Source organism: Chironomus tepperi, unplaced genomic scaffold (assembly GCF_022539635.2).
Source record: "Chironomus tepperi strain 1889 unplaced genomic scaffold, CSIRO-AGI_Ctep_v1 contig_11, whole genome shotgun sequence".
Taxonomy (NCBI): domain Eukaryota; kingdom Metazoa; phylum Arthropoda; class Insecta; order Diptera; family Chironomidae; genus Chironomus; species Chironomus tepperi.
The window spans coordinates 1,698,821-1,726,530 of NW_027226133.1; the positions used below are offsets into that span (position 1 = coordinate 1,698,821).

Below are 27,710 nucleotides of genomic sequence, written 5' to 3' on the forward strand. Positions count from 1 at the left end.
AACAACAAGTGTTTATAAAATATTCAAATAGTCATAGTAAACATTGACAAAAGCGCCCTCTGATTGTGAGAGAAAAGCTCTCTCTCAAAATTTCTCTCTGAGAGAGCTTTTTTCATTCAGCAAATTTATAAATAAATTTTTTCTCAACAGTTGTTTCGTGAATTCCATCGGAAGTGGTTCCATTAAGTTTTTGATCGCAAATTATCATTAGTATCTATTTGTTAATTATCAATTGCTCGAATTTACATGAAAATAGTGCTGTCTAGTGAGAAAAATATTAAAATATTGTAAATTTAAGTGAAGAAATTGATTAAAAGTAAATCAAAATATTTGCGGTTAAGTCAGTTGATTATTATGTTGCATCTTCCTTCATTTATGCTGCACTTTAATGTTGTGTGAGAGAAAAAATAATCAAGAAATATGAATCAGTGCGAAAGTGAAAATAATAAATAAACAGAAGTGCAAAAGATAAAAAAAATATTTATAAAAGTGCAGCAATAACATCCAGTGAGTCAATAGAGAAAATACAGCAATTGCACAAGGATTTATTCGTTAAAAATGTAAGTCATTGTGTTATGAGAATTTTTAGTTTATTTCTCAACTCATTTTACGACTGTGTCTACCTGTTTCGGATTACTTTACTTCACACACAAGTGAATTTTTTGGTTCCTCTTCTTTTTAAGTCTTCTTTTATCCTCATACTTATTTATTAGTCAAACTCAGCTGGTCTTCTTACGTATTCTCATGTGAACAAATAAAATTCGTTATTTTTCTTATAAATTAAGGCATTGAAGCATATTTTGCGTGCATAAACTCAATATTTCCCTTTATTAATAAATGAACTTTGAGAATTTTGTGGTTTCTAATAAATCATACAAGTTACTGGCATAAATGTAATGTACATTGGAATTTTCCTTTAATTTATTTATAGTCCTTTTGCGTTCTAAGACATTTTGATAAAAAGTCAGAAAGGAAGTAAGAGAATACCAAAGTTCAGCTTGATTAAAGAGTCATGAATAAGTCAGCTAGTTGTGAAATTCTTTGTGCTGTAAATTTAAAGCGAATTTTCAGACTCAGCATTTTCTATCCTAAAGAGACAAAAATAGCAATCTATTGTCCTTCTTAATAAAAGACTCAGTAATTCTCGGAAGGAACAAGAGAAAAGAACCTACATAGACTGAAATATTCAGACTTAATAAATGCCAGCTTAAATAATAGATATTAGACCAAATGAATTCATTAACATTTCCAACAATTATTTTTCTTTATTAAAATCAAATAAAAGAATTATTTACAGAACACTAATGACTTTAATTGTTGAATTAAAAAAATTGCAGATCTTCTCTTGCTTTGTGATTCCAAAAAATTTCAACAGCTGGATTCGGTTCAGCAAAATTGTTGATGAGTTCTTTTAACTTATCCTCAGTCTACTGACTTCGTTTTTCGAATGTCTTACATTTCAACCCTTTTAAATTTACTTTTGATCTCTTATGTGTCAAGTTTTTGAAGCATATCGTCGCTATTATCATTTACTCATTAAATTTTTGTGCTTTCTATCGTTAAAGAATATCTAAGTTCGTTATTTTTTGGTGTATTCTGATGGTTCCATCCGAGTTTCTTGTGATTTGTTCTTCAATTTGTTCCGTCAAGAATGTAATTTGAATCAAGCAATTTGCTTCCAATTTAGAGAATTAAATTTAAATCCTGAGATTTATTTTTAATCTGATGATTTAATTTAAGTCTGATTTGGTTTCAATTAAAATTCAATAACTAAATTTCGACTGCTCATTTCATTTTAATTATATTTTACATGCATTCATCGATTCTCATGTTAATAATTATTTTTACTTTATATATGTACTTCCAGATAAATCACAACTTTCAATCAGCACCACAAACGTTGATGAAAGCTACAAATTGCCGAAATCTCAAGCAAATGATAATTGCTTGAATGAATAATTGATATGTAAACAATCTCATAATAAAATAAAAACCAAGATCAAGATAAACTAGTGAAGGAAGAAAGATCAGAATCGAAAGCGGAAAGAATCATCGCTTTAATAAAAATTTACGTGAGAAAATTTAAACAAATGAGTGAAAATTTTATAAGTGGAAAATTCACAACGAAGCCCTAAACTGATTTATACTCGGTTGCAATATCAGCATAATCTTATTTTAGTCAACAAAAGAGACGAGAAATAAATCAGATTAAGTTGTATAAATTATTGCTTATCGTGTCAAGTAAAGTTGCCTATGTTTTGCTTCATGGAAAGTGAATATAATTCAAATAATATAATCAAAAAGATCAACGAACGGCCTGAAGATGTTTATTAAAAATAAGTAATAAGTTTTGTGGAAGTAATTGAGTGTAAAAATAAAATAATTCATTGTTATTCATGTTCAATTAAGCAAGTTGAACGATGATTATAAAAATTGCGTAAACTGAAATTGACAAGTGAATTTGAAAGATTTATTTAGTGAAAGATTACCACATCAAACCAGCAACGTAAAGCATTTGACGCCAAAATGGGACAGAGAAAGAATCGTGAATCGAAACCTTCGGTAAGCTCTTCCTAAAACTTGTATAATTAATTAACTAATATTATGTCAATCCTCTTCGTTGATAATTAAATGACAATATTCTACACTATAGCTAGCACGTGTCGTGCATAAAGTGTTTTTGGAGATAAATTGAACTAGTGTTGTTATATAATGATTTTTAGATGAGTCTCAACTATTTTTATTATTTATCAATTCTCCATTTGTTTTCGTTTAGACAATCAATCATTTATTCTCATCTCTAAACGAGTCTTGGCAATGTGCTTCAATTTGCCAATGCTTTAAATGGAAAGAAAATCAATTCGTGTCTAAAATATAAAAAGTTCAATCGAAACAAATTTCCCTTTCAATAAAGAAAGAAATGTTCACAGATTGTTTTGCCACACGCAATTTGATTAGATTTAATTAAAGCATACAATGAATTTGCATGCGTTTGAATTTATTATTATAGCTTGCTATTTTGATACCATCAATTTATGCAAATTTCCTTCCGATGTACAACAATGAGGAATGCAATTTTGTACATTCACATGTAAAGTTGAAGGTCCCCTTGTCATAATCCATCTATGCCTTAATTCCTTTTTATAATCCATTCTAACTTAATTATATTTAATTTCACATTTGTCGAGTTTAAAAGCATAAGTACTTTTCACATGACCTGATTAACTCAATTCATTTCCATCTTTTTAATACTTCTATCTTATTCCAATTACTCAATTCAATAATGCATTTTAAATTGCGTTCCTTCCACTTTCTCTCAATCGTGCAAAAACATAAAATAAAATAAAAAGAATTGAAAAGAAATTTTCACTAAAGTCACATCTTTATGGCACGAATGAAACCTGTTAAGACAAGGTCGAAGTGAGAAGATTTGCATAAATTATGACGTACATTAAATGTGTGACTTGAGGCTGTCTTTAAATTCTCCACAAAACTCGAGTTTTTTATTTGGTGCGAATGAGTTTGTTGTATGAAATTTGATCTATTAATTGCTGATTAATTTGTATTGAATTACCGGATATTCCATTATATTCTTATTGATCATGAAGTTCCCCTTGTTAGTTCCTTAATTTCAAGTATCACATGTGTTCTTTATGTAGATTAATACATGTCAGCTGAAACGTGAAAGAAAGTAAAATGAAAAGGAAGTAGAAATAACACAGAAAACCAGTTCGATATGTGCTATCAAACAGAATAATGACTGCTGATATCGATGAGGTTGAAAAGTGAGAGATGTTAAAATAATAAGTAGAATTAAGACCTGAAATAAACTAGTTTTCGTCTTGCTTCACTTTCTCACCGATTTTCAATCTCCATTATTCTAGTTCCTCATTGTAGCTGCAATTCTATTATTTCTGTTAGCCAGATTAAGCAATGGAATAAAGTTGGATGTGTCAACTTTGACTAGCTTAATAGATTGCAATTAAGTATTCACCTGCCTCAACAAAGTTATTCAACTAAAAGTAAATAATAAGAAAAGTTTATAAAAACTGTTAATTAAAAACTTTAGTGAACCAAATCATTTGGACTCAACTATGTGCTTTAAAACTTCACGCAATTTTCTGTGCAGCAACTGTTGTTGCTTAAAATTTAAAACTTTTTTCTTTCAAAACATTTCAGGCGAATTTATTCAGAATTCTGAAAAAATCTTTGACGTAAAAGCATTGCGTAGGATTCTCATTCTATTTTCTAGACTCAAAGGTCTACGTGCGTAGCACGATTGAAAAACAGATTTTTATTTTCCTTTTTCTAAATTCGAGAAATTGAAGGTCACGAACGATAAACGAGAATGTTCTCATTGAACTGAGTACAAAAAATCATTTTCGAGGTTGTCGCATCCATTTTTTATGAGTTCCTTTGCATTCCCCAAGTTCATGTTCTTTTATTGTTACCGAATGTACTGACATGGTTGTAAAAAAAATCGATAAAATTAAGTAAATAATTTGGCAAATAAGTTTGGGTTACTAAGTATAATGACAGCAACCATTACTTTAATTAACCTGATAACTTCAATGGCATAGCTTCATTCATGTCTTGAAAGTTTTTGTTGTGATATCTTCAACTTATTCAATAGAATTACTAAGTGTGGTATTAGTAAACTTTTAAGCACTTATCGTACGACAACATTGGAAGTCAATGTCAGAATAAAAATATCTATCGCGAAAACGAAGGTCGGGAAACTTTTTATGAATGAGAAATTAAATGTTCGAATAATTCTATTAGGAATAAGAAAGAGTTCTTTATACTTTTCATTGGTAGCCATCTGTAGATGATGCTTACATTGCACAGTCCATAAGCATCACGTTTTTGGTTGGTGTAGGTCTTTGAACTAGATGACGTGAGTAATGCACAGTTGAATGGTCGATGAAGTAGTAAGGAAAAAGCCACAAAAGTTAACAATTACTTTGGTTTACCAACGTATAGACATGGAGAGAATCAGCGAAGAATATCAAATGATTAAAGATAATAAAAAGTTGGCAACGTTGTTTGATTTTTATCAAGTGTTAAATGATTCAATGCAATATCAATCACAATTTGAGTTCAATATATAGACATGACTTCTCATTAATCTCAACATAAGCCTCTTTGATACTGTGTCATTAATTTAAATACAGTTACACCTTACCCATGACGTTGTGACCTCAGATTGTTGACTTAATTGTGTGTTTGTATGTTGATATGTGTTTAAACAATTGTTTCCAGTAACAGCTTAATTGTTATTGAAGTAATTGTCATGCATCAATGAGTCTCCTTTATTTTCGTCCATAACTGTTCTTCCTTTATTTATATTGAATTATTTACCGCGAAACTTTGCTGAGATCTTTAAGAGTAACACTTTTTAAGCTTCATGTGATGTGATGTGATAAATAAGTCATACAAATAATAAAGTTTCGTGTTTAAATATTTGTTCATGTGGAGATGAAAGATAGACGAGGATACATATGAAATGAATAAGCAAATGTAGCTTCTGAATATTAACGCGAAAGTATTAAATGCAATGTTGTTGATGAGTAATATAAACTCGAGACATTCAATGCTGTTGATGTTGTGGTTTATTATCATAAACTTTTAGGAAATCCTTCACTGTTTTGTTCTATGGAAATTTGTAGTGTGCAGTCACTGTGTGGAATTTTATCTTATCAAAAGTACACAAAAAATGGCATCAAGTAAAGTAATAAGAAAATTTAAGCAAATAAATCATGCTTATTGTGTAGAAACAAAGAATTGTGAATCACATGCAGTTCCTTGCCATTGTTCTTAAAAGTTTTCAATTTTTCATTTGTGCGACATCACGAAAGTTGTGTTTGGAAGCAATAAATAATAAAATGGAAGCATTGTAAACTTGAAAAATCTCAGTAAGAAGCTATTAATGACTGTATTCGAGACATTCCAAAATGCTTGTAATGCGCTCAAATATGTCACTTGAATATTTTATCGCTTCTGAATTTCCGTCCAACCTTAAAGAATTTTTATTATTTTGTTTTATTTTTATCGTCATTCGAGAATGCTTTTAGCATTTGTTGAAATATTCTCGGAATTTTGATAATCCTATTAAGATTTTTTCTACTTAATTCTATCAAAAAACATTCTAGATGATTAATGAAATTATTTTTATATTCCCTTACAGATTACTAGTGTAACATCAATGTCCTTTCTAACACAACAAAATCTCACATTTCATCGATTTTCGGACGGAACAATATCAAACGATGGAAAGAAGAATCCTCTCAATAATCCTGAATTATTGCCAGACACTCAAACACAATCAATATGGACAACAAATGCCTCACTAGACTATAATGCAACAAATAATCATCCACAAATGAATGAGAGTGCCACATCAACAACGAAAATTCTTCCATCAACAATTGATGAGTCAATTGACAAGAATGATGGAGTCAAACGATATTCTGCGTATTCTATTGGCAATAATTCAACATATAGCAGTACTGTAGGTAACAATACAACGCATACTGGATCAACAATGAAACTTATTCAAGTAAAGAAAGATGAGGCTGACAGTTCGAGTAAACAGGTGAGTTGCACGTGCTAATTTTTCCTACCTTGAAAAACTTCTTTTTGAGCTAAGATTTACGCAACAACAACAAAATACTTAAATTAAGCAAATTTGCAAAATAATTTATGGCAATAAGAAATCCTCAGAATGTTATTCACATAATTTTAATTAGCAGTAAATCCTATTAGACAGATAATACCCTAAAGAATTATACTGTACATGAGTGTTGATGTAGAACGTATTAGGTATTAGTTAATTAGTCCGTGTAGACATTTATTAAAGGTTTAAAGACGAAATTCCTTTATGAAGCAAGCAAAAGTTATTAAAATTACATTAAAATTTTACTTACACTCAATTAGTTAAATTGTTTTACAATGAATGTGCTACTGGAATCGAAAATTGGATACAATTATGTCACAACGATCCATTCAAACATGAATGGCAATGAATTTAAGGCAATTATAATCAAATTTTAAGTGATAATTATTTAATTCATTAAAATTTGTCACGAGGATGCTTTTCATTTTGTGTCATCAAACAATGCTGTATAATTTCATTAATTATATTTAATTGAAAAGTGTCAGGCACAAAATCAAGGCAATTGTTAGCGTATGAAGAGAATCTCGTCTATAATTTCATGCAGAGTAGCAATTTTGTGCTCAATTGATTACCAATTCGAAATTTTTAATGAGATTTTCAACGTGTGTGTGCTGTTATGTTCATGATGGTGCCTTAATTGCTTTCAAATTAGCAACGTAGATCTTATCGCCCCTATAAATCAGAATTTTTCATTTTTCATAGCACGATTTATGACAGGAAATTCGATTTTCGCATTTATCGACAGGAAGAATTTTCAGAAATTGGATTTTTGTGCGAAATCATCAAATACCTTTGAAATATTTCCTGTATTGATTCCTCATCAATCAATTGTAATGTTGTGTTAATTTATTATAATTTAAGAACATGTTGAATTGCTTACAACCTGACTCATCTTTATGATTCCACTTAAAAGATTACATTTATTTATTTTGCGATTGATGATGTGACCATCGGAGAATTCCATTCGATGTTTAATTCCTGTTAAATTCATTTAGCATCATTACCCGTTGAAAACATTTAAATAATAATCGGTTGTTCGGCAACAGCAATAACTGCTGAAAAATTATCAACAACAGCACAATACACACAAAATTTACTGCCTCACGTTTTATATTTCTTCTCAATTAATATTCGTGTATAGAACATTCTGACTTGTAATTTTTATTATCTGATTGCAAAATTATCATGAAAAAGTCAGTAATTACATTTTTATGGACAAAATGGAAAATTTTCATGCGGAAATAACTGAAATTAGCCTTTAATTGTTATTTCTTTCCGTCTATTTACCATTCAAAGTGACTTTCAATACGTCAAAATCCAACTTTGTACTATCTTAAAGGCTGAATATTAATTTTGGATACGAGGATAAAAAACATTGACGATATTCACGTTGGGAATTTCAATTTACAACCTGTTTCTATCGTCTGCAAAAAAGTAAATATCCAAGTCATCAGCAAAAAAATTCCTACATGCTTAACGTATTCAATTACGTCATTATTTAGCGGAATATATTCATATTCATAGCCGTTGCTGCTCTCTCATTTTCCAGCTCATCGCGCTCGTTTTACTTCACGTTGAGTTTTCGATTGAATTGTAAGCTCTGTTTGATGTCATAACTACAAAAAAATAACAACTTGCTAATCGCTTTTTAGTTGTGACTCTCAAAAAAATGAAACGAGATGTTTTCTAAACAAGATTCACTGTTGATGCCACTCCAATTTTCCTCTGCATGTGATTTATTTGATGATGAGTGCTCTATTAGAAATCAAATGAAATGAACGGAACTTGTCTCAATTGTAAATAATGGTAAAGCAAAAATTGTATTCATTTCATTTATTTGACATCAATTTTTTCGGTCATACACATGAATACAGTGCTCATGCATGAATAGTCAATAAATTTTAATATTAAACTTTTTCAATATATTTCCACTTACACAAAGAAAACTTGCACAAAATAGACAAATTGTAACTTTATTTTGGGTACAAAATTCTCGTTCAGAACTGAATGTAATCCTTTTCTAAGGACAGTACCCTAACTCTTTTATTGTCGAGGTTGCATGGATTGCAAATTTATTTTTGTTGTTCTTTCTGCTCGAAAATTTTCCGGTTTTCTTTGTTTGATCAATAGAACATACATTGCAGTATGAAAAGAGACATTAAAGTTTATTAAAGTTTTATTTCCAATCGTTCATGTTCCCTTGAAAATTCTGACGAACGGAAAAATCATTAAATTCACCCTTTTTGAATCGTTTGAGGAAAATTTTGTATGAAAAATTGGTAATGTGAGAAAGATGAAGAGCACTCAATATAATGAATTTGTCTGTGTTATTACCTTCGATGGAAATGAAATTTGAGTTAGGAAATTTCCATGACATCAAAATGAGATTTAAGCCTTATTTTCATTCTGCTGCTAATTTTGTCTTTATTTTATTTATTAGAGTATGAACATACAAAGTATAGCAATTGACTTGCCAGGAAATAAGAAAACTTTTGAGACGGTTCGAAGGGAATAAAAACTAACACGAGAAGTGAATTTGAAAAGTTTGAGGAATATGAAGAAGTGCGAGATTGTGGAAATGATATAGAAAATAATGAAATGATTGTTATGTATGAATAGATCATCTGTTACTCTATAATTGAGAGTGTTGGCTACTTATTTCTGACCAATTTTACTTACCTGTGCTGCTAACAGTAATTGTAACGTTCTATTCGTTATTCATTTACCTAACACAGCACATTCCCAATTCATTATCGCACATAATGATGCCAAAATCAAAAATTAGAATAATTGACTTGATATCCAACATACAACAAATACTCATGCATTCAATCACTTCAATTTACGGCTCGAGAAACTTTACGTGCTTCATCATGATTTGATTTTTCATTTTAACTTGCTTGCGGTTTCCTCAATTTTAACATTTCTGAGTGTATGGATGAATTGAATTGGAAATTTTAAACTTGAGAATTCTTATCAAATTACAGAACAGCATTTTTCCTCAATATGAACTCGACTCTAATTTTGTGTACTTTGTGTAAAGTTCTCGAATAAAAATTTAACGCATTTCTGTCGAGGAAAATCAATTTCACGCGCGTTTCAGACTTAAAACAACGAAAATATCCAAACATGAAGAGCAAAAAATTCAATTGTTTGTGCTCACAAACGTGCTTCATACAAAACTTGTGATTATTTTCAATACAAATTGTCACACATTAACTCAATTTTACTGTATCTGTATAGAAAATGAATAAATAATATTAAATTCTGACATTGACAATGAAATTGTCTGTCCAAGGTTGATAAGAGGAATTAAATATTCAATTCCGAATGTAAATCTCATTTAATTAGTCTCAACACTTGCTACATTAATCAACTTGAGTCAGCACTTCATTTATTATGTTGCAAGATTTTCATTATTAATATCCCATCACTCAATTCAATATCCCCTTAAGTACCTTTGTCAGACATCCACAAACCTCGAGTTCAATGCTCGTCCAATTCATCCATCCAACTTTGTCTAACATCAGAAATTTGAATTTTTTATGAAAATTCTCACAATTCAGTTCCATTGTACTTATTGCACCATATTTTAATGTGCTTGTACAGGCCATAAAAATGAAATGGAGCAAAAATTGTGTCAAATTCGGTTCATGATTGTTTTCAGTAATTGTTCCACATTTTGTTCCAACAATTGACAGCTTGCATTAATTAAATGCAAAATAAGATGTTGATTTTTGTTTTAGACGAAAAAAAGTTTTGAGGAGAAGCTCTGCGAAGGATGGCAGTAATTTGCTGATTCACATCTTGTGGGATTTTGTGCTGATTTGAATTGAACATCCAAGCCCATAAAATTAAAATAGTGTGTGTGTGTGCATTACTGAACCTTGGGAACCTTAAAAGACAATTGAAGACAATATTTTTAGCAGCTATTATGTCATCTGAAACACCTTTAGAAATGCATGCTCAAGTATCTATTTAAACACCCATTGTCTACGCTTCTGAGCATTTTTTTCTAACGCAATTGTACTGAGTATGGCAAATACTGTTCAGAATGAATAAATTGAATAGAAGTAGAATTTAAAATTAATGACGATGATTTAGCTAAAAAATAGAGAATCAAATGTGATCAAAGTTTAACAGATGCAAATTAAAACAACGTTCGCAAGGTACAATAAGTCACAATAATCCTCATCATTATGATTATCAGTGTCGGTATTTCTTTTTGTAGTTCTTTCTTGCTCAAGACTCGTGTGTCAATTGTTATGGATATTCTATTGTGGTTGCTAACGAAACGAGCATAGCATTAGTTAATGTTGATGATCTTGATGGTTTTAAGGCACGAATTAAACTTTTATTAGCAAAACGAAACACAGCGCTGTGGCTAAGTTTTGATGACAGAAGCAATAAAACGAAGCAAGTTGGTCACCAAAACAAAAGCGGAAATTGAAATGTTTGTCACATGAGTAAACTTTACATGATATTATTATTTAATATTTGCAAAAAGCTTGAATATCAATAACAGCACTGGATGGTGATTGAGTAAGCGGAAAAAAATGTTAATTTGTCGCTTTAGTGCGAGACGCATAAAAATTATGTGTGAATATTTATTAAAATCAAGCATTTTATCATCTCGTTTGCTGTGACTTGATATGCTTTGCGAAAGACTGAATTATCATCATATCTTTTGAAATCAAATCATATGCTATTGATGCAATTCCTCTCACTGTATCTTACGTGAAAATTAGTTTATCTATCAATTACGTCACAATTCGACGTTAATGTGTAAATAAAAGATTATACCTAATTGAAGTTATTTGTGAATGATGAAGTCGGAACATGCAAGAAAATGTAAAGTCGACAATGAACGCCTCAAATGTAAAGAAACAGAAACATTTGTGAGGTTTTCGAGCACAAAAGACTGACTTACTCAATATTTCTCATTTTTATAAAGTCTCAGAAGGCAAAGCAGCAAATGTGAATAAATTTTCAAGTGACTGCACTTATTAAGAACTTTAATTAACATTTTCTCTTAATTTCTTCCTATTCATGCCAAATAATATTACACAATGTTCTTTGCTTCATGCATCTATGACTCTTGTCTTCCATAAAATGCAGCATATGTTCCTACAATTTAAGAATCAAATATGGGTCTCGGCATAATAAGTAGAACAAAGGCAGATCTTCCTGCAATTTCTTCAATTATCACTAAAAGTGTGAAATTTCGGTAAAATGTTAAAGAGACGAGATGATGAAATGAGTTTTGCAGCTCAGATATGATGTTTGGTATGAAATCTGCATAATAAATATTCATAAAACACGCTTGAATAGCTGACGAATTTGACACAATGACATTTGCTTGTTGCTTCATGTTAACGAATTTTTCTCATACATGATTTCAATCCACCTGACTTGAGGCTTCATCATGAATTACGAAATGAATGCGTTTGAATCTTTATTTTTTATTGCTGCGTTCTTCCTTTTTCTCCTTGTTTACTTAAATTTCATTTAAAAATTGTGGACGTGAGTGTGTGCTGAATGTTTTCAGTCGTGGGATGAATTTTTTAAATGAATTCTCATGTGAAATGCTGAAAGGAAGCAATGATGAGCATCAATCAACAACTCATATGGCATTTCTTTTGGTATAGCATTTTCTACCTGCTTCATTTTGCTTCCACACATCAATTGAATCTCATTTTGAAAGTGAAATCTTTTTGGATATGCCAAAAATTATTGACAAGTAAATTATCGGATTGCATCACAATCTGTGGTGCTTCTTCCGGTACAATCTTGTGTTTTTCACTTAATGAAGGTCATTGTTGCAACTGCTGACTTTGATTTCGACAAAAAGTGATCATTAAGCTGCTGCAGAATATCACATTTCAAAATAAACAACAGAACATCCTCAATATGCCGCAAGGTTTCCTTCATTCTCTCCATAAAAACCGCACACATGGAAATAATTTAAAAGTTTCAGTGAGTTTCTCTCATTCTGCATTTCTGTTGTCTTTACTTCTCTCATTCTTCTTCACTGTTTACTTTATGCTCACAACATTTTCAGTCTTGACTAGTTGCTTCAATGGACGAGATCGCTTTGTAAGACTGAAGTCAAATTCATAGTTTTTCGGATATTCGGTGTAGCTTTTGCATAAATTTTCGCGGGTTCATGTTAAAAGTGATAAGAAAATGTTGGAAGTGACTGAAAATGAGAAATACTAGACTGAACTGTCTTTGATGGTATTTAAAGTGAATTGATTTGCTATGCAAATTGCTTATTATGGACAATTTTAGTGAAGAAATAATGAAAATTGATGTCATTTTGATAGTTCCAATTGTGATTTACTGTTAGTCATTCAAAATTGGTCACTCATATGTTGAATGCATTTGAATAGCCACACGGCTTTAATATTAAGCTTCACATTCTTCCGCTATAATATTAAGCTTCAAATGATTCCATTTATAGAAATTCTTCCGACTTAATTTGAAGTGGATTGAAGGAAAACAAAGAAGAAAGTTTTGTGGATGTAAATGAAAAATATCAAAAAAATGTCAAATCATAAATTTTGATTCTTCATGCTATGTTATGTCTAATTTAAGATTCATTCTTACCAACATAACAAATTTAACGGATTTTAAATGACCATCATCAGCATAAAACTTGGATTTCCATCATAAGTCACACTTTGTGCCTGTTTGCATAATCACTTCCAAAACTTTTGTTCAAAGTCATATACCTCGTCAGACTTCTTCATCGTCAACGATTATTGCTTATTAAATGAAAATTGACAGCAAATATTTTTGTATCGTGTGCTGTTTTTATGAAAATTGAGCTTGCAAACTTTTCAATTTTTGATCCAGAAAGATTTGAACTATCATAAAAAAAAACTTGAAAAAATGTGTCGTTGAGCATGTCTGAAAAGTTTTCATTTTCCTCCTTCAAGTGCTAAATGTAATCGAACGAATTTTCGTCACTGCTTTATTAATAAATAAAAAATATCAAATTTATTTTTACAATGTGTTGAAATTCATCAAAATATAATAATTTAAATATGTCTTTTGTCATATTTTTATTATTATATATTTAAATTGTTATGCTTGCATTCATCACAATTGACAATTGTGCTTCTGTCAACAACTTTGTGACTAGTTCCATTTGGATTTATTAATTTGAGTTGAACATGACAAGTTTTAATGATGAAACTTTTCACTTTATTTCACTAAAAATCAAAGAAAATTCATAGAAAAAGTGAAAAACTGCATGCTTTAGACCTAATCATTCATATACACGGCATGAATCAACGCATTTCTTCATTAAAGAATTGAACATAAAAACCTTGAACATCTAATTATTGAAGATGAAGCTGAAGATGCAATAGAGATTAATGAACAAATTTTCACAGAACTTCCATTGAGTTGTGAGAAGTGAGAAGAGCTGCGAATGCATTCGGACATGATTTTCATGCTTTCTTCACATAATTCAATATGTTTGCATAAAATCAATTGACTAAGCAACAAGCATATACATGATTATTTATTGTTTATGTTTATTGGAATTCAATAAAATGTTTATGCTTGATAGAATGAATTTCCCATATTGCACTTAATGCTGTTCTGTTGTGGATACATATAAATTAATATTGTGAGAATAAAAGTGATAAGAAAAATGAAAGAAATAAAATATTTTGAGTGAGACAAACTCATGGACTAAGAATGACTATAATGAACTACCATAAAAATAATCAACGGAATGCGCCGAGAATAAATTCAATCTTGGAGCCAACAACAGCTAAATATTTATTGGATTTCCTCTACTACACACGTGAAGATGAACAGTTTAAATTTTATAAGAAAGTAAGTCATCTTTGTGTTTATTGCTTCATATCAGCAAGTGTCATTCTGATGTGACTGAACATTAAATTTAATGTGAATTATTTCAATGTCAACATACAGTCATTATGTCGGTGCTTATTATAATCATAGACCGGCGAAACATTAATATGAAATAGATAATGTGTAATGATGGAAGTTTCTCATAATTTATGATGCTGTGCAAAGAGATTCTCATCATCAAATTTCAGCGATATGAGATGAGAATATAAGATACAAAGTATTTAATGCTATCGAATGCCTAAAAGAAATTGTAAAGAAATGCCTGAGGTAGATAATGAGACATAAGACATGAGAATCTAAGAATCTCAAAAGAAAGAACTTTAGTTCCGCCCATTTTGGAATCATCATCACGCTACGTTCAAGACGAAAATATTCTTAATGACTAGTCGCACTCACGAGCATCATTCATTGCCCAAGCACAAGACATGCAAATTAAAGAGCGCTGTGGAGAGTCCAGGCATCATTTTATTAATTTTTAACGCTCATCGCATTTGTCATGTCTAATTTTATGTTGTTTTATGCTTACTCTCATAAATATTCATAACAATTATCACAATTATTTGTCAAAACAAAGCAGCGGCAATTTATGGATGTAAGGCAGCTGAACAGTCAATTTTGGATATTAAAACGGTTTAACCTTGGCTGCAATTTCTTCTCTTCTTGCTCTTCCTGCATTCCAAAATTTCTGCTTGATTGCTTATGAAAAGAACAATCCGCAATAACAGCAGCTGAAAATAAATTAAATCATTGATTCGATTGCCATTCATCATAACTTGCAATTGCCAATTACTCAATTTCTGTACTTCATTCTATTGCTTCAAACTTCATTGAGCTTAGCTTTTTCGATGTGCAATTGAGTTATTACAATGTGAAGCAAAGAATCGCAGCAACAAATTCCATAAATTCTCAATTTCACTTATGTACTTCAATTCAGCGCTGCTGCTTCCATCATTCAAGGTTTTTCTTGCAATTTATGAAACTTTTTTACAACTTTATGTGCGCATTGAATCAAGTAAACTTGAAAGAGGTGTGACTTACGTGAATTGCAAACGATAAACGACCTCGTTCAATTCAGTAATTGATTTAAAGCCTAAATGAAGTGCTTACTGTCCACCTACAAAAATAAAACAAATCAACTTTTGATGATGCGGAATAAATACGGCGATAATTGTTTGGTCAAAAATGGAAAAAGCAAGTTTTGCTTCCATGTTGTCTGTCCGGTGTCGATAACATTTGACTTTTATTAATGTATTCAGCTTCAGTCTCAAGTAGCTGTTATTTTAAGAAGTTCCAAAAATTATTTTTAAATCTTTTCGTCATCATCAAAATAGAACGGTCATCAACATCATTTATTCCTCATTTTATTTACATTACTCATACTAGTCAGGAACACAATAGTCAACAGCAGCAACAATTGAATTAAAATTTTCGTTATCTCAAGTCTAATAGATGAGATCTTGGACAAAAGAAGAACAATAACGAGATGAGGAGAAGAAAAAGAACTTTTTTATGAGTGGAAGAGATGAATAGAAACGGATTATGATCATATGCAGCATACTCAATACTTATTTACCTTAAGAATTCAATTTAATTCAAATGCCACATCCATAAACTCAACATCTCAATTTCATTTTCTTTTTTCATGCTCATCTCCTTTATTTCATTCAATTTCTTTGTCCACATAGGGCATGCTGCGATTCTTAATCCACAAAGACATCTCAACTGCTCATTTACTTTCCATTCTTTCAATTCTTCACTTAATGATCAAAATCAAGGGACGATAATTTGTTGATTATTGATGGAACTGATTTTGTTTTGAGGAGGTGTATGGATGTGGATATGAGAACTGGTTATGCTAGATTGTGTCTTATACCAAAATTTGTCAAAGTCCAAAAGCTGTTAGCGCTTGACTGAAAACAAAAGGGAATCACAATATTCCATAAAGTTTGTGCTGCTGCTCGCTTGATTATGTGATAATAAAATGGAAAGCGCAATGAAAAAGAAAAGAAATAATTTCAATTCTTAAAGAGGCACAGAACAGAAGAGAAGAAGCTTTGTATCCATAGAAATGTGAGAAATATCGTTCAGAAAGGTAGAATGAAGCAGCAGTAAGTTTATGTCTCATGAAATTCAATAATGTTTAGTGAATTCCTTTCTCTTGTGAGTCTTTATTAAAGAATCAGAACAATTTGAGTATTCTCATGACATAATTTAGAGAATAAGAAGTCTCGTACCGCTCACTCATTGCCAGTTCTTGCTGTGTGTAGACCTGTTAAGATTAGATTCTTTAACTGTATTTGACTCTTTGCTATTTGCAGTCATCAATATTATTAGAATCGTTCCTTTCTATTCCGTAAATGCGATTTGTTCGTTTCCATTAGACAACACAGAAGAAGATGTAAATGGCACCGAATGCAATTCTTGCAGACATTCTATATTTATTGGATTAAACAACGCACAGTTTAGAACTGTATTTTTATAATCACTTCCGTGCTTCTTTGAAGATAATTTTGAAAACTTAAAATAGCAAGCCATTCTGTGCTGTGAAGAGGACGTGGCATTTTGAGTGTAATTGAAATTTGATTCTTAACCGCTGAGATTGAATTTCAAGTTGTTGCTCGCATAAATGTTATGTAAATCATAGAAATAATATTACGCAGCATAAAAGGTATTGAAATCCAGAATGTGCCTTTAATGAATATAAATAGAAAGAGAAACTTGATGCCTTAAAGTACAAGAATCATTAAATAATAATCATGAATCTTTGCATGAAAAAATCCCTTCCAGGCTTAAACGATCATCATCCATTCTAGTTTTTTATTGCCATAATTATAAATTTTTGCTAATCTTTTTTTGTTCATCTTTGAATTGCAATTTGCAATTGAGTCAGACAGAAGATCTGTGAGGGAAGCAAAAGTTGCGTGCTCAAAAGTTGCCTTTTCTGAACCTAAGAATAGCTTTTAATTCCATTTCTTCTTCTATTTACAGTCACGATGCTCAATCTTTCGAGGAACAATCTTGTGCTTGTGTATGAATCTGACCTACGCTAATATTGTACGATTTCCACGCGAATTGGAGCGACACGGTGTTGCATTTTTAGTGCCATATTTAATCATAATGTTCATCATCGGTGTGCCAATCGTTTTACTTGAGATGGCTTTAGGTCAATTTCTAGGACAAGGAGCTTCTCATAGCTGGAAATCATCGCCATTTCTTAAAGGAGCTTCTATTGTTGGACGAATAGGTGCTTGGATTGGATGCATTTGGATCTCAATGCACATGTCATTATCGCTCCTGTATATTGGTCAAATTGCATTCTCAAGTGTGCCATTCCGTCAGTGTCCCTCAACAGTTGAAGTAAGTTCCTTCATAAACCCTATCTTTTGACACTTTGTTATTAATATTTTTGATCTTTAGATGTCAGGTTCACATTACACAGAAAGAGGAATTATCGGACAGCTGTGCTTGCAGAAAACATTCCTTCGATCAATTAGAGAATCTTCCTTGAATTTTGGCCTACTTGCTATTGGATTAGTCTTTTTATGGGTCATTATTATGATGTGGTAAGTTGTCATTTCCTTTTGATTGTGTCAGTCCTTAATATTTATTATCATGTATAGCACACACAGCGGCCGAGTGAATCGTCGATCGATAATAATGTTTGGAATAGGAGCAATGGGACTTTTATTATTCCAGCTTGGATGGCAAATTAAGAATACGATTGAGGAAGAGAAATTGGAACCAGAATTTTGGCCAATTAATTACAGCATACTAGCACAAAGTTCAACATGGTTTTATGCTTTAATTCAAGTCATTTTATCAACACAAATTGGTATTGGAGCAATTCCAGTGATGACAGGAAAGTTTTTGTACAAAGGAGATGCAATTCGAATGTGCACAGTCTATATGTGCTTCAATTTTCTTACAACGATTCTTGCAACTGCATACTACATGACACCATATAATCAGAACAATAAAATCGACGATATTCCACCGTATCCAGATCTCACAGCAATTACATCAATCTATGATCGTACATTTAATGAACCACACAGCACATACTTAAGAAAACTCATTCCTAGTCTTGCTTATTTGATGATTATTTTTAGTGGAATTATTTCCATTTCTATTGCAATATACACATCATCAAGACTAATGAAACGTCATCCAAACTATATTATGTGCCTTGCTGCATTATGTCTTGCAGTTGGATTCCTTCTTTGTCCTAATTTTATACCTAGCAGATATCTTGATATGAGATGGACTGGATTAGTTATTGTTTGTGCATTGGTATTTGATATTATTTCAATTACATGGATTTATGGCATTAAGGACTTATCAATAGACTTGGAATTTTCAATTGGACGTCCAATAATGAAATTATGGTTGATTTTATGGTCAACAATTCCATTACTTCTTGTAGCTATCGTAACATGCTTTATTGTATTTCCAACAAAAGTTCAAATGATTGAACCAATTGTTGATTTAATTCCAAAATGGATTCCAATTGCCATTTGTCTCAGCATAATATTACTTTTTGCAATTTATGAAGTGACAAAACAAGTTGATTACAATACATTCAGCATGATCCATGAATCAACAAAAGCAGCAAAAGATTGGGGTCCTGCAGATCCACTTGTAAGACATGCATGGAAGCAATGGAAAACTGTTTGTGACGATACAGGTCAACGAGACTTTACATTGAAACGACGTGGCACAAAAGACTGGACAAGCTCAATTAAAAAGGGACAATATTCACATGCCAAAAGAAACGCAAATTGCATTTCAACACTTAATAATCACAACAAATATGTTGTAAATGGCAAGACACTTCATGCTTCGACAGCATCAATGTCAGGTGGATCAAATTCTCCAAATTATAGTGGCTCAGTCTTTGGTGATTCAGCTATTGAAGAGGATATAAGTTGTGGTGATAAATACTCATCTAATGAACGTGATGGAACTTCAAGGAAATCATCGCAAAGTAATCGAGTCAATAGAAATCAATCTGATGGAAGTCATCATCGACATTATAATCATCATCAAAGAACAATAGCAAATGATGATGATCAAATGATTGGAAATTACCAAAAAGTTCCAATAAGAATTTCAGCAGTCAGTGACCATCCAAAAATCAAGAGAAATTCTTACTTTCAAGCTCAAGAAAATGACGAAATAATCATGACTGATGATTTCAAATCATGTATTGAGATAGTTCCATCAGACTTTTCTGATCTCGCTTTTCCACCACCACCTGCTCAATTTCAAGCACAATCAACGTTCATGAAAAATCCACTATGTCAATTAAGTCACCATAATGAAATCTTTTATGAACCTGAAGATGACGTCGATGAAGTTGATGAAATTAATGAAAATCAACACAGATACGAGCAGCAGCAGCAACAACGACAAAGAAATGGACACTTAATTAGCAATATTCACATTAATGGCAGCAATACATTTAGTGACGGAACCATGAGTACTAAAACAACAAAAACATTGTCATCAACTGCCACACACATTCCAAATGACTCATACACCAATAATTGGAGAAAGCTTTCTCGCAATGGTGATGAATTCTCTACAGAATTGTAATTAAGGAATCGACAGCAATAGTGTTTTCTATGAAAATGCACACAGTCGTGATTGTAAGTACAATACTTTCACTTTACGTGATGAGAACATAATTTTTGATTCCTTTCTTTACAGATTTAAGTTCTTCAGGGAGAAAACTGGAATTTTTTCCACAAGTTTCATTCAAGTACTTGATTGTTTCACGACTTATAAGGAAACGTTCCAATAAAAATTAATTTTAAGGACATACTTAATTGACTAAACTAGACAGATGAGAATTATTTTAGCAGATCGAGAATAAATCAGGTTTTTTAAATCTCAGGATTAATTTTTAATCTTAGGATTAAATTAAAAATTCATCCAAAGAAACGTTATTTTTATCAGAGAAGCTATAGCTGATAGCTGATGAGCTACACAATTTTTATCTGACTAGTTTAGTTAATTAAAATAATCAGCAATATCTCATTAAAATATAAATTGTTTGAAAAATATTTTTGTACTTATTTTGTCCATTTTTCAAATCAGTTCATGTGATATGATGATACATTTCCATTACTTAAGAATGTACTTACCGCCATACAAAGAAAAAAAAATCTTTTTGTTATTAGATTTGTTATTTTGCATGTAAAAAAATAAATAAAAATAAAAGTCTGAACAATAATATTGATTGTTTTTTATTAGTTTTCAAAATTTTCAGCTCTACTTCCTGAAATGAAATGATTCATGCTGAAAAATTCGTTAAGATAAGTGAAATACATTAACAATTATTGTAGATCGATCAACAATTTTTTCTTTATTATTATTTTAAATTTTATGTACATGCATTATATAATCTTCTGTTCGTGAAGTTACCTGAATTTATTTTCATATTTGGAATCAACAATATTCAACTTATTCTTTTATTTATTTACAAAATGGATTGGAGAAATTAATTAAGTACATTAATTGACTTGTGTTAAGTCTTTTCAGTATTTGTTTTCTTTCATTTATGACTATACTTATTATTTTTTGTGGTCAAAATCATCTCAATTGAATCATTTGAAGTCTTTTACTTTTCATTGGTTCATAATAAACAATTTTTCATTATTAAAACAATTCGGGAATCACAATTCTGTAGAGAATTCATCACCATTGCGAGAAAGCTTTCTCCAATTATTGGTGTATGAGTCATTTGGAATGTGTGTGGCAGTTGATGACAATGTTTTTGTTGTTTTAGTACTCATGGTTCCGTCACTAAATGTATTGCTGCCATTAATGTGAATATTGCTAATTAAGTGTCCATTTCTTTGTCGTTGTTGCTGCTGCTGCTCGTATCTGTGTTGATTTTCATTAATTTCATCAACTTCATCGACGTCATCTTCAGGTTCATAAAAGATTTCATTATGGTGACTTAATTGACATAGTGGATTTTTCATGAACGTTGATTGTGCTTGAAATTGAGCAGGTGGTGGTGGAAATGCAAGATCAGAAAAGTCTGATGGAACTATCTCAATACATGACTTGAAATCATCAGTCATGATTATTTCGTCATTTTCTTGAGCTTGAAAGTAAGAATTTCTCTTGATTTTTGGATGGTCGCTGACTGCTGAAATTCTTATTGGAACTTTTTGATAATTTCCAATCATTTGATCATCATCATTAGCTATTGCTCTTTGATGATGATTGTAATGTCGATGATGACTTCCATCAGATTGATTTCTATTGACTCGATTACTTTGCGATGATTTCCTTGAAGTTCCATCACGTTCATTAGATGAGTATTTATCACCACAACTTATATCCTCTTCAATAGCTGAATCACCAAAGACTGAGCCACTATAATTTGGAGAATTTGATCCACCTGACATTGATGCTGTCGAAGCATGAAGTGTCTTGCCATTTACAACATATTTGTTGTGATTATTAAGTGTTGAAATGCAATTTGCGTTTCTTTTGGCATGTGAATATTGTCCCTTTTTAATTGAGCTTGTCCAGTCTTTTGTGCCACGTCGTTTCAATGTAAAGTCTCGTTGACCTGTATCGTCACAAACAGTTTTCCATTGCTTCCATGCATGTCTTACAAGTGGATCTGCAGGACCCCAATCTTTTGCTGCTTTTGTTGATTCATGGATCATGCTGAATGTATTGTAATCAACTTGTTTTGTCACTTCATAAATTGCAAAAAGTAAGATTATGCTGAGACAAATGGCAATTGGAATCCATTTTGGAATTAAATCAACAATTGGTTCTATCATTTGAACTTTTGTTGGAAATACAATAAAGCATGTTACAATTGCTACAAGAAGTAATGGAATTGTTGACCATAAAATCAACCATAATTTCATTATTGGACGTCCAATTGAAAATTCCAAGTCTATTGATAAGTCCTTAATGCCATAAATCCATGTAATTGAAATAATATCAAATACCAATGCACAAACAATAACTAATCCAGTCCATCTCATATCAAGATATCTGCTAGGTATAAAATTAGGACAAAGAAGGAATCCAACTGCAAGACATAATGCAGCAAGGCACATAATATAGTTTGGATGACGTTTCATTAGTCTTGATGATGTGTATATTGCAATAGAAATGGAAATAATTCCACTAAAAATAATCATCAAATAAGCAAGACTAGGAATGAGTTTTCTTAAGTATGTGCTGTGTGGTTCATTAAATGTACGATCATAGATTGATGTAATTGCTGTGAGATCTGGATACGGTGGAATATCGTCGATTTTATTGTTCTGATTATATGGTGTCATGTAGTATGCAGTTGCAAGAATCGTTGTAAGAAAATTGAAGCACATATAGACTGTGCACATTCGAATTGCATCTCCTTTGTACAAAAACTTTCCTGTCATCACTGGAATTGCTCCAATACCAATTTGTGTTGATAAAATGACTTGAATTAAAGCATAAAACCATGTTGAACTTTGTGCTAGTATGCTGTAATTAATTGGCCAAAATTCTGGTTCCAATTTCTCTTCCTCAATCGTATTCTTAATTTGCCATCCAAGCTGGAATAATAAAAGTCCCATTGCTCCTATTCCAAACATTATTATCGATCGACGATTCACTCGGCCGCTGTGTGTGCTAGACATGATTAAAAAAGATCACATAAAGGACTGACACAATTAAAAGTATATGACAACTTACCACATCATAATAATAACCCATAAAAAGACTAATCCAATAGCAAGTAGGCCAAAATTTAAGGATGATTCTCTAATTGATCGAAGGAATGTTTTCTGTAAGCACAGCTGTCCGACAATTCCTCTTTCTGTGTAATGTGAACCTGACATCTAAAGATAAGAAATATCAATGACAAATGTCAAAAGAAAGGATTTATGAAGGAACTTACTTCAACTGTTGAGGGACACTGACGGAATGGCACACTTGAGAATGCAATTTGACCAATATACAGGAGCGATAATGACATATGCATTGAGATCCAAATGCATCCAATCCAAGCACCTATTCGTCCAACAATAGAAGCTCCTTTAAGAAATGGCGATGATTTCCAGCTATGAGAAGCTCCTTGTCCTAGAAATTGGCCTAAAGCCATCTCAAGTAAAACGATTGGCACACCGATGATGAACATTATGATTAAATATGGCACTAAAAATGCAACACCGTGTCGCTCCAATTCGCGTGGAAATCGTACAATATTAGCGTAGGTCAGATTCATACACAAGCACAAGATTGTTCCTCGAAAGATTGAGCATCGTGACTGTAAATAGAAGAAGAAATGGAATTAAAAGCTATTCTTAGGTTCAGAAAAGGCAACTTTTGAGCACGCAACTTTTGCTTCCCTCACAGATCTTCTGTCTGACTCAATTGCAAATTGCAATTCAAAGATGAACAAAAAAAGATTAGCAAAAATTTATAATTATGGCAATAAAAAACTAGAATGGATGATGATCGTTTAAGCCTGGAAGGCAAAGATTCATGATTATTATTTAATGATTCTTGTACTTTAAGGCATCAAGTTTCTCTCTCTATTTATATTCATTAAAGGCACATTCTGGATTTCAATACCTTTTATGCTGCGTAATATTATTTCTATGATTTACATAACTTTTTGTTCATTTATGCGAGCAACAATTTGAAATTCAATCTCAGCGGTTAAGAATCAAATTTCAATTACACTCAAAATGCCACGTCCTATTAACAGCACAGAATGGCTTGCTATTTTAAGTTTTCAAAATTATCTTCAAAGAAGCACGGAAGTGATTATAAAAATACAGTTCTAAACTGTGCGTTGTTTAATCCAATAAATATAGAATGTCTGCAAGAATTGCATTCGGTGCCATTTACATCTTCTTCTGTGTTGTCTAATGGAACAGAACAAATCGCATTTACGGAATAGAAAGGAACGATTCTAATAATATTGATGACTGCAAATAGCAAAGAGTCAAATACAGTTAAAGAATCTAATCTTAACAGGTCTACACACAGCAAGAACTGGCAATGAGTGAGCGGTACGAGACTTCTTATTCTCTAAATTATGTCATGAGAATACTCAAATTGTTCTGCTTCTTTAATAAAGACTCACAAGAGAAAGGAATTCACTAAACATTATTGAATTTCATGAGACATAAACTTACTGCTTCATTCTACCTTTCTGAACGATATTTCTCACATTTCTATGGACACAAAGCTTCTTCTCTTCTGTTCTGTGCCTCTTTAAGAATTGAAATTATTTCTTTTCTTTTTCATTGCGCTTTCCATTTTATTATCACATAATCAAGCGAGCAGCAGCAAAGACTTTATGGAATATTGTGATTCCCTTTTGTTTTCAGTCAAGCGCTAACAGCTTTTGGACTTTGATTTAAGTTATGACAAATTTTGGTAAAAGACACAATCAAGCATAACCAGTTCTAATATCCACATCCATAAACCTCCACAAAACACAATCAGTTCCATCAATAATCAACAAATTATCGTCCCTTGATTTTGATCATTAAGTGAAGAATTGAAAGAATGGAAAGTAAATGAGCAGTTGAGATGTCTTTGTAGATTAAGAATCGCAGCATGCCCTATGTGGACAATGAAATAAAGGAGATGATTATGAGAAAAAGAAAATGAAATTGAGATGTTGAGTTTATGGATGTGGCATTTGAATTAAATTGAATTCTTAAGGTAAATAAGTATTGAGTATGCAGCATATGATCATAATCCGTTTCTATTCATCTCTTCCACTCATAAAAAAGTTCTTTTTCTTCTCCTCATCTCGTTATTGTTCTTCTTTTGTCCAAGATCTCATCTATTAGACTTGAGATAACAAAAATTTTAATTCAATTGTTGCTGCTGTTGACTATTGTGTTCCAGACTAGTATGAGTAATGTAAATAAAATGAGCAATAAATGATGCTGATGACCGTTCTATTTCGATGATGACAAAAAGATTTAAAAATAATTTTTGGAACTTCTTACAGCTACTTGAGACTGAAGCTGAATACATTAATAAAAGTCAAATGTTATCGACACCGGACAGACAACATGGAAGCAAAACTTGCTTATTCCATTTTTGACCAAACAATTATCGCCGTTTTTATTCCGCATCATCAAAAGTTGATTTGTTTTATTTTTGTAGGTGGACAGTAAGCACTTCATTTAGGCTTTAAATCAATTACTGAATTGAACGAGGTCGTTTATCGTTTGCAATTCACGTAAGTCACACCTCTTTCAAGTTTATTTGATTCAATGCGCACTTAAAGTTGTAAAAAAAAGTTTCATAAATTGCAAGAAAAACCTTGAATGATGGAAGCAGCAGCGCAAAATTGAAGTACATAAGTGAAATTGAGAATTTATGGAATTTGTTGCTGCGATTCTTTGCTTCACATTGTAAAAACTCAATTGCACATCGGAAAAGCTAAGCTCAATGAATTTTGAAGCAATAGAATGAAGCACAGAAATTGAGTAATTGGCAATTGCAATTTATGATGAATGGCAATCGAATCGATGATTTAATTTATTTTCAGCTGCTGTTATTGCGGATTGTTCTCTTCATAAGCAATCAAGCAGAAATTTTGGAATGCAGGAAGAGCAAGAAGAGAAGAAATTGCAGCCAAGGTTAAACAGTTTTAACATCTAAAATAGTTTCAGCTGCTTCACATCCATAAATTGCCGCTGCTTTGTTTTGGCAAATAATTGTGATAATTGTTATGAATATTTATGAGAGTAAGCATAAAACAACATAAAATTAGACATGACAAATGCGATGAGCGTTAAAAATTAATAAAATGATGCCTGGACTCTCCACAGCGCTCTTTAATTTGCATGTCTTGTGCTTGGGCAATGAATGATGCTCGTGAGTGCGACTAGTCATTAAGAATATTTTCGTCTTGAACGTAGCGTGATGATGATTCCAAAATGGGCGGAACTAAAGTTCTTTCTTTTGAGATTCTTAGATTCTCATGTCTTATGTCTCATTATCTACCTCAGGCATTTCTTTACAATTTCTTTTAGGCATTCGATAGCATTAAATACTTTGTATCTTATATTCTCATCTCATATCGCTGAAATTTGATGATGAGAATCTCTTTGCACAGCATCATAAATTATGAGAAACTTCCATCATTACACATTATCTATTTCATATTAATGTTTCGCCGGTCTATGATTATAATAAGCACCGACATAATGACTGTATGTTGACATTGAAATAATTCACATTAAATTTAATGTTCAGTCACATCAGAATGACAATTGCTGATATAAAGCAATAAACACAAAGATGACTTACTTTCTTATAAAATTTGAACTGCTCATCTTCACGTGTGTAGTAGAGGAAATCCAATAAATATTTAGCTGTTGTTGGCTCCAAGATTGAATTTATTCTCGGCGCATTCCGTTGATTATTTTTATGGTAGTTCATTATAGTCATTCTTAGTCCATGAGTTTGTCTCACTCAAAATATTTTATTTCTTTTCATTTTTCTTATCACTTTTATTCTCACAATATTAATTCATATATATCCACAACAGAACAGCATTAAGTGCAACATGGGAAATTCATTCTATCAAGCATAAACATTTTATTGAATTCCAATAAACATAAACAATAAATAATCATGTATATGCTTGTTGCTTAGTCAATTGATTTTATGCAAACATATTGAATTATGTGAAGAAAGCATGAAAATCATGTCCGAATGCATTCGCAGCTCTTCTCACTTCTCACTTCTCAATGGAAGTTCTGTGAAAATATGTTCATTAATCTTTATTGCATCTTCAGCTTCATTTTCAATAATTAGATGTTCAAGGTTTTTATGTTCAATTCTTTAATGATGAAATGCGTTGATGCATGCCGTGTATATGAATGATTAGGTCTTAAGCATGCAGTTTTTCACTTTTTCTGGGAATTTTCTTTGATTTTTAGTGAATTAAAGTGAAAAGTTTCATCATTAAAACTTGTCATGTTCAACTCAATTTAATAAATCCAAATGGAAGTAGTCACAAAGTTGTTGACAGAAGCACAATTGTCAATTGTAATGATTGCAAGCATAACAATTTTATTTTGATGAATTTGAACACATTGTAAAAATAAATTTGATATTTATAAAGCAGTGACGAAAATTCGTT

At 31.5% G+C, this 27,710-nt stretch overlaps 2 protein-coding genes across 2 annotated transcripts; one reads left to right on the plus strand and one right to left on the minus strand.

The window, feature by feature from the left end:
- Window positions 1-163: 163 nt before the first annotated feature.
- LOC139087561 (sodium-dependent nutrient amino acid transporter 1-like) lies at window positions 164-20,739 on the plus strand. Its single transcript, XM_070636397.1, has 7 exons — window positions 164-560; window positions 1,868-2,562; window positions 6,188-6,595; window positions 17,555-17,923; window positions 17,984-18,129; window positions 18,187-20,214; window positions 20,276-20,739. Exons 2-6 carry the CDS (start codon window positions 2,527-2,529, stop codon window positions 20,159-20,161), a joined length of 2,934 nt encoding a protein of 977 aa, XP_070492498.1. The 5' UTR covers window positions 164-560; window positions 1,868-2,526; the 3' UTR covers window positions 20,162-20,214; window positions 20,276-20,739.
- Window positions 20,740-20,904: 165 nt separating this feature from the next.
- Window positions 20,905-27,123, minus strand: LOC139087731 (sodium-dependent nutrient amino acid transporter 1-like). Its single transcript, XM_070636634.1, has 4 exons — window positions 26,873-27,123; window positions 23,487-23,855; window positions 23,282-23,427; window positions 20,905-23,218 (listed from the first exon to the last, which is right to left on the minus strand). Exons 1-4 carry the CDS (start codon window positions 27,011-27,013, stop codon window positions 21,244-21,246), a joined length of 2,631 nt encoding a protein of 876 aa, XP_070492735.1. The 5' UTR covers window positions 27,014-27,123; the 3' UTR covers window positions 20,905-21,243.
- Between the last annotated feature and the right edge of the window lie 587 nt (window positions 27,124-27,710).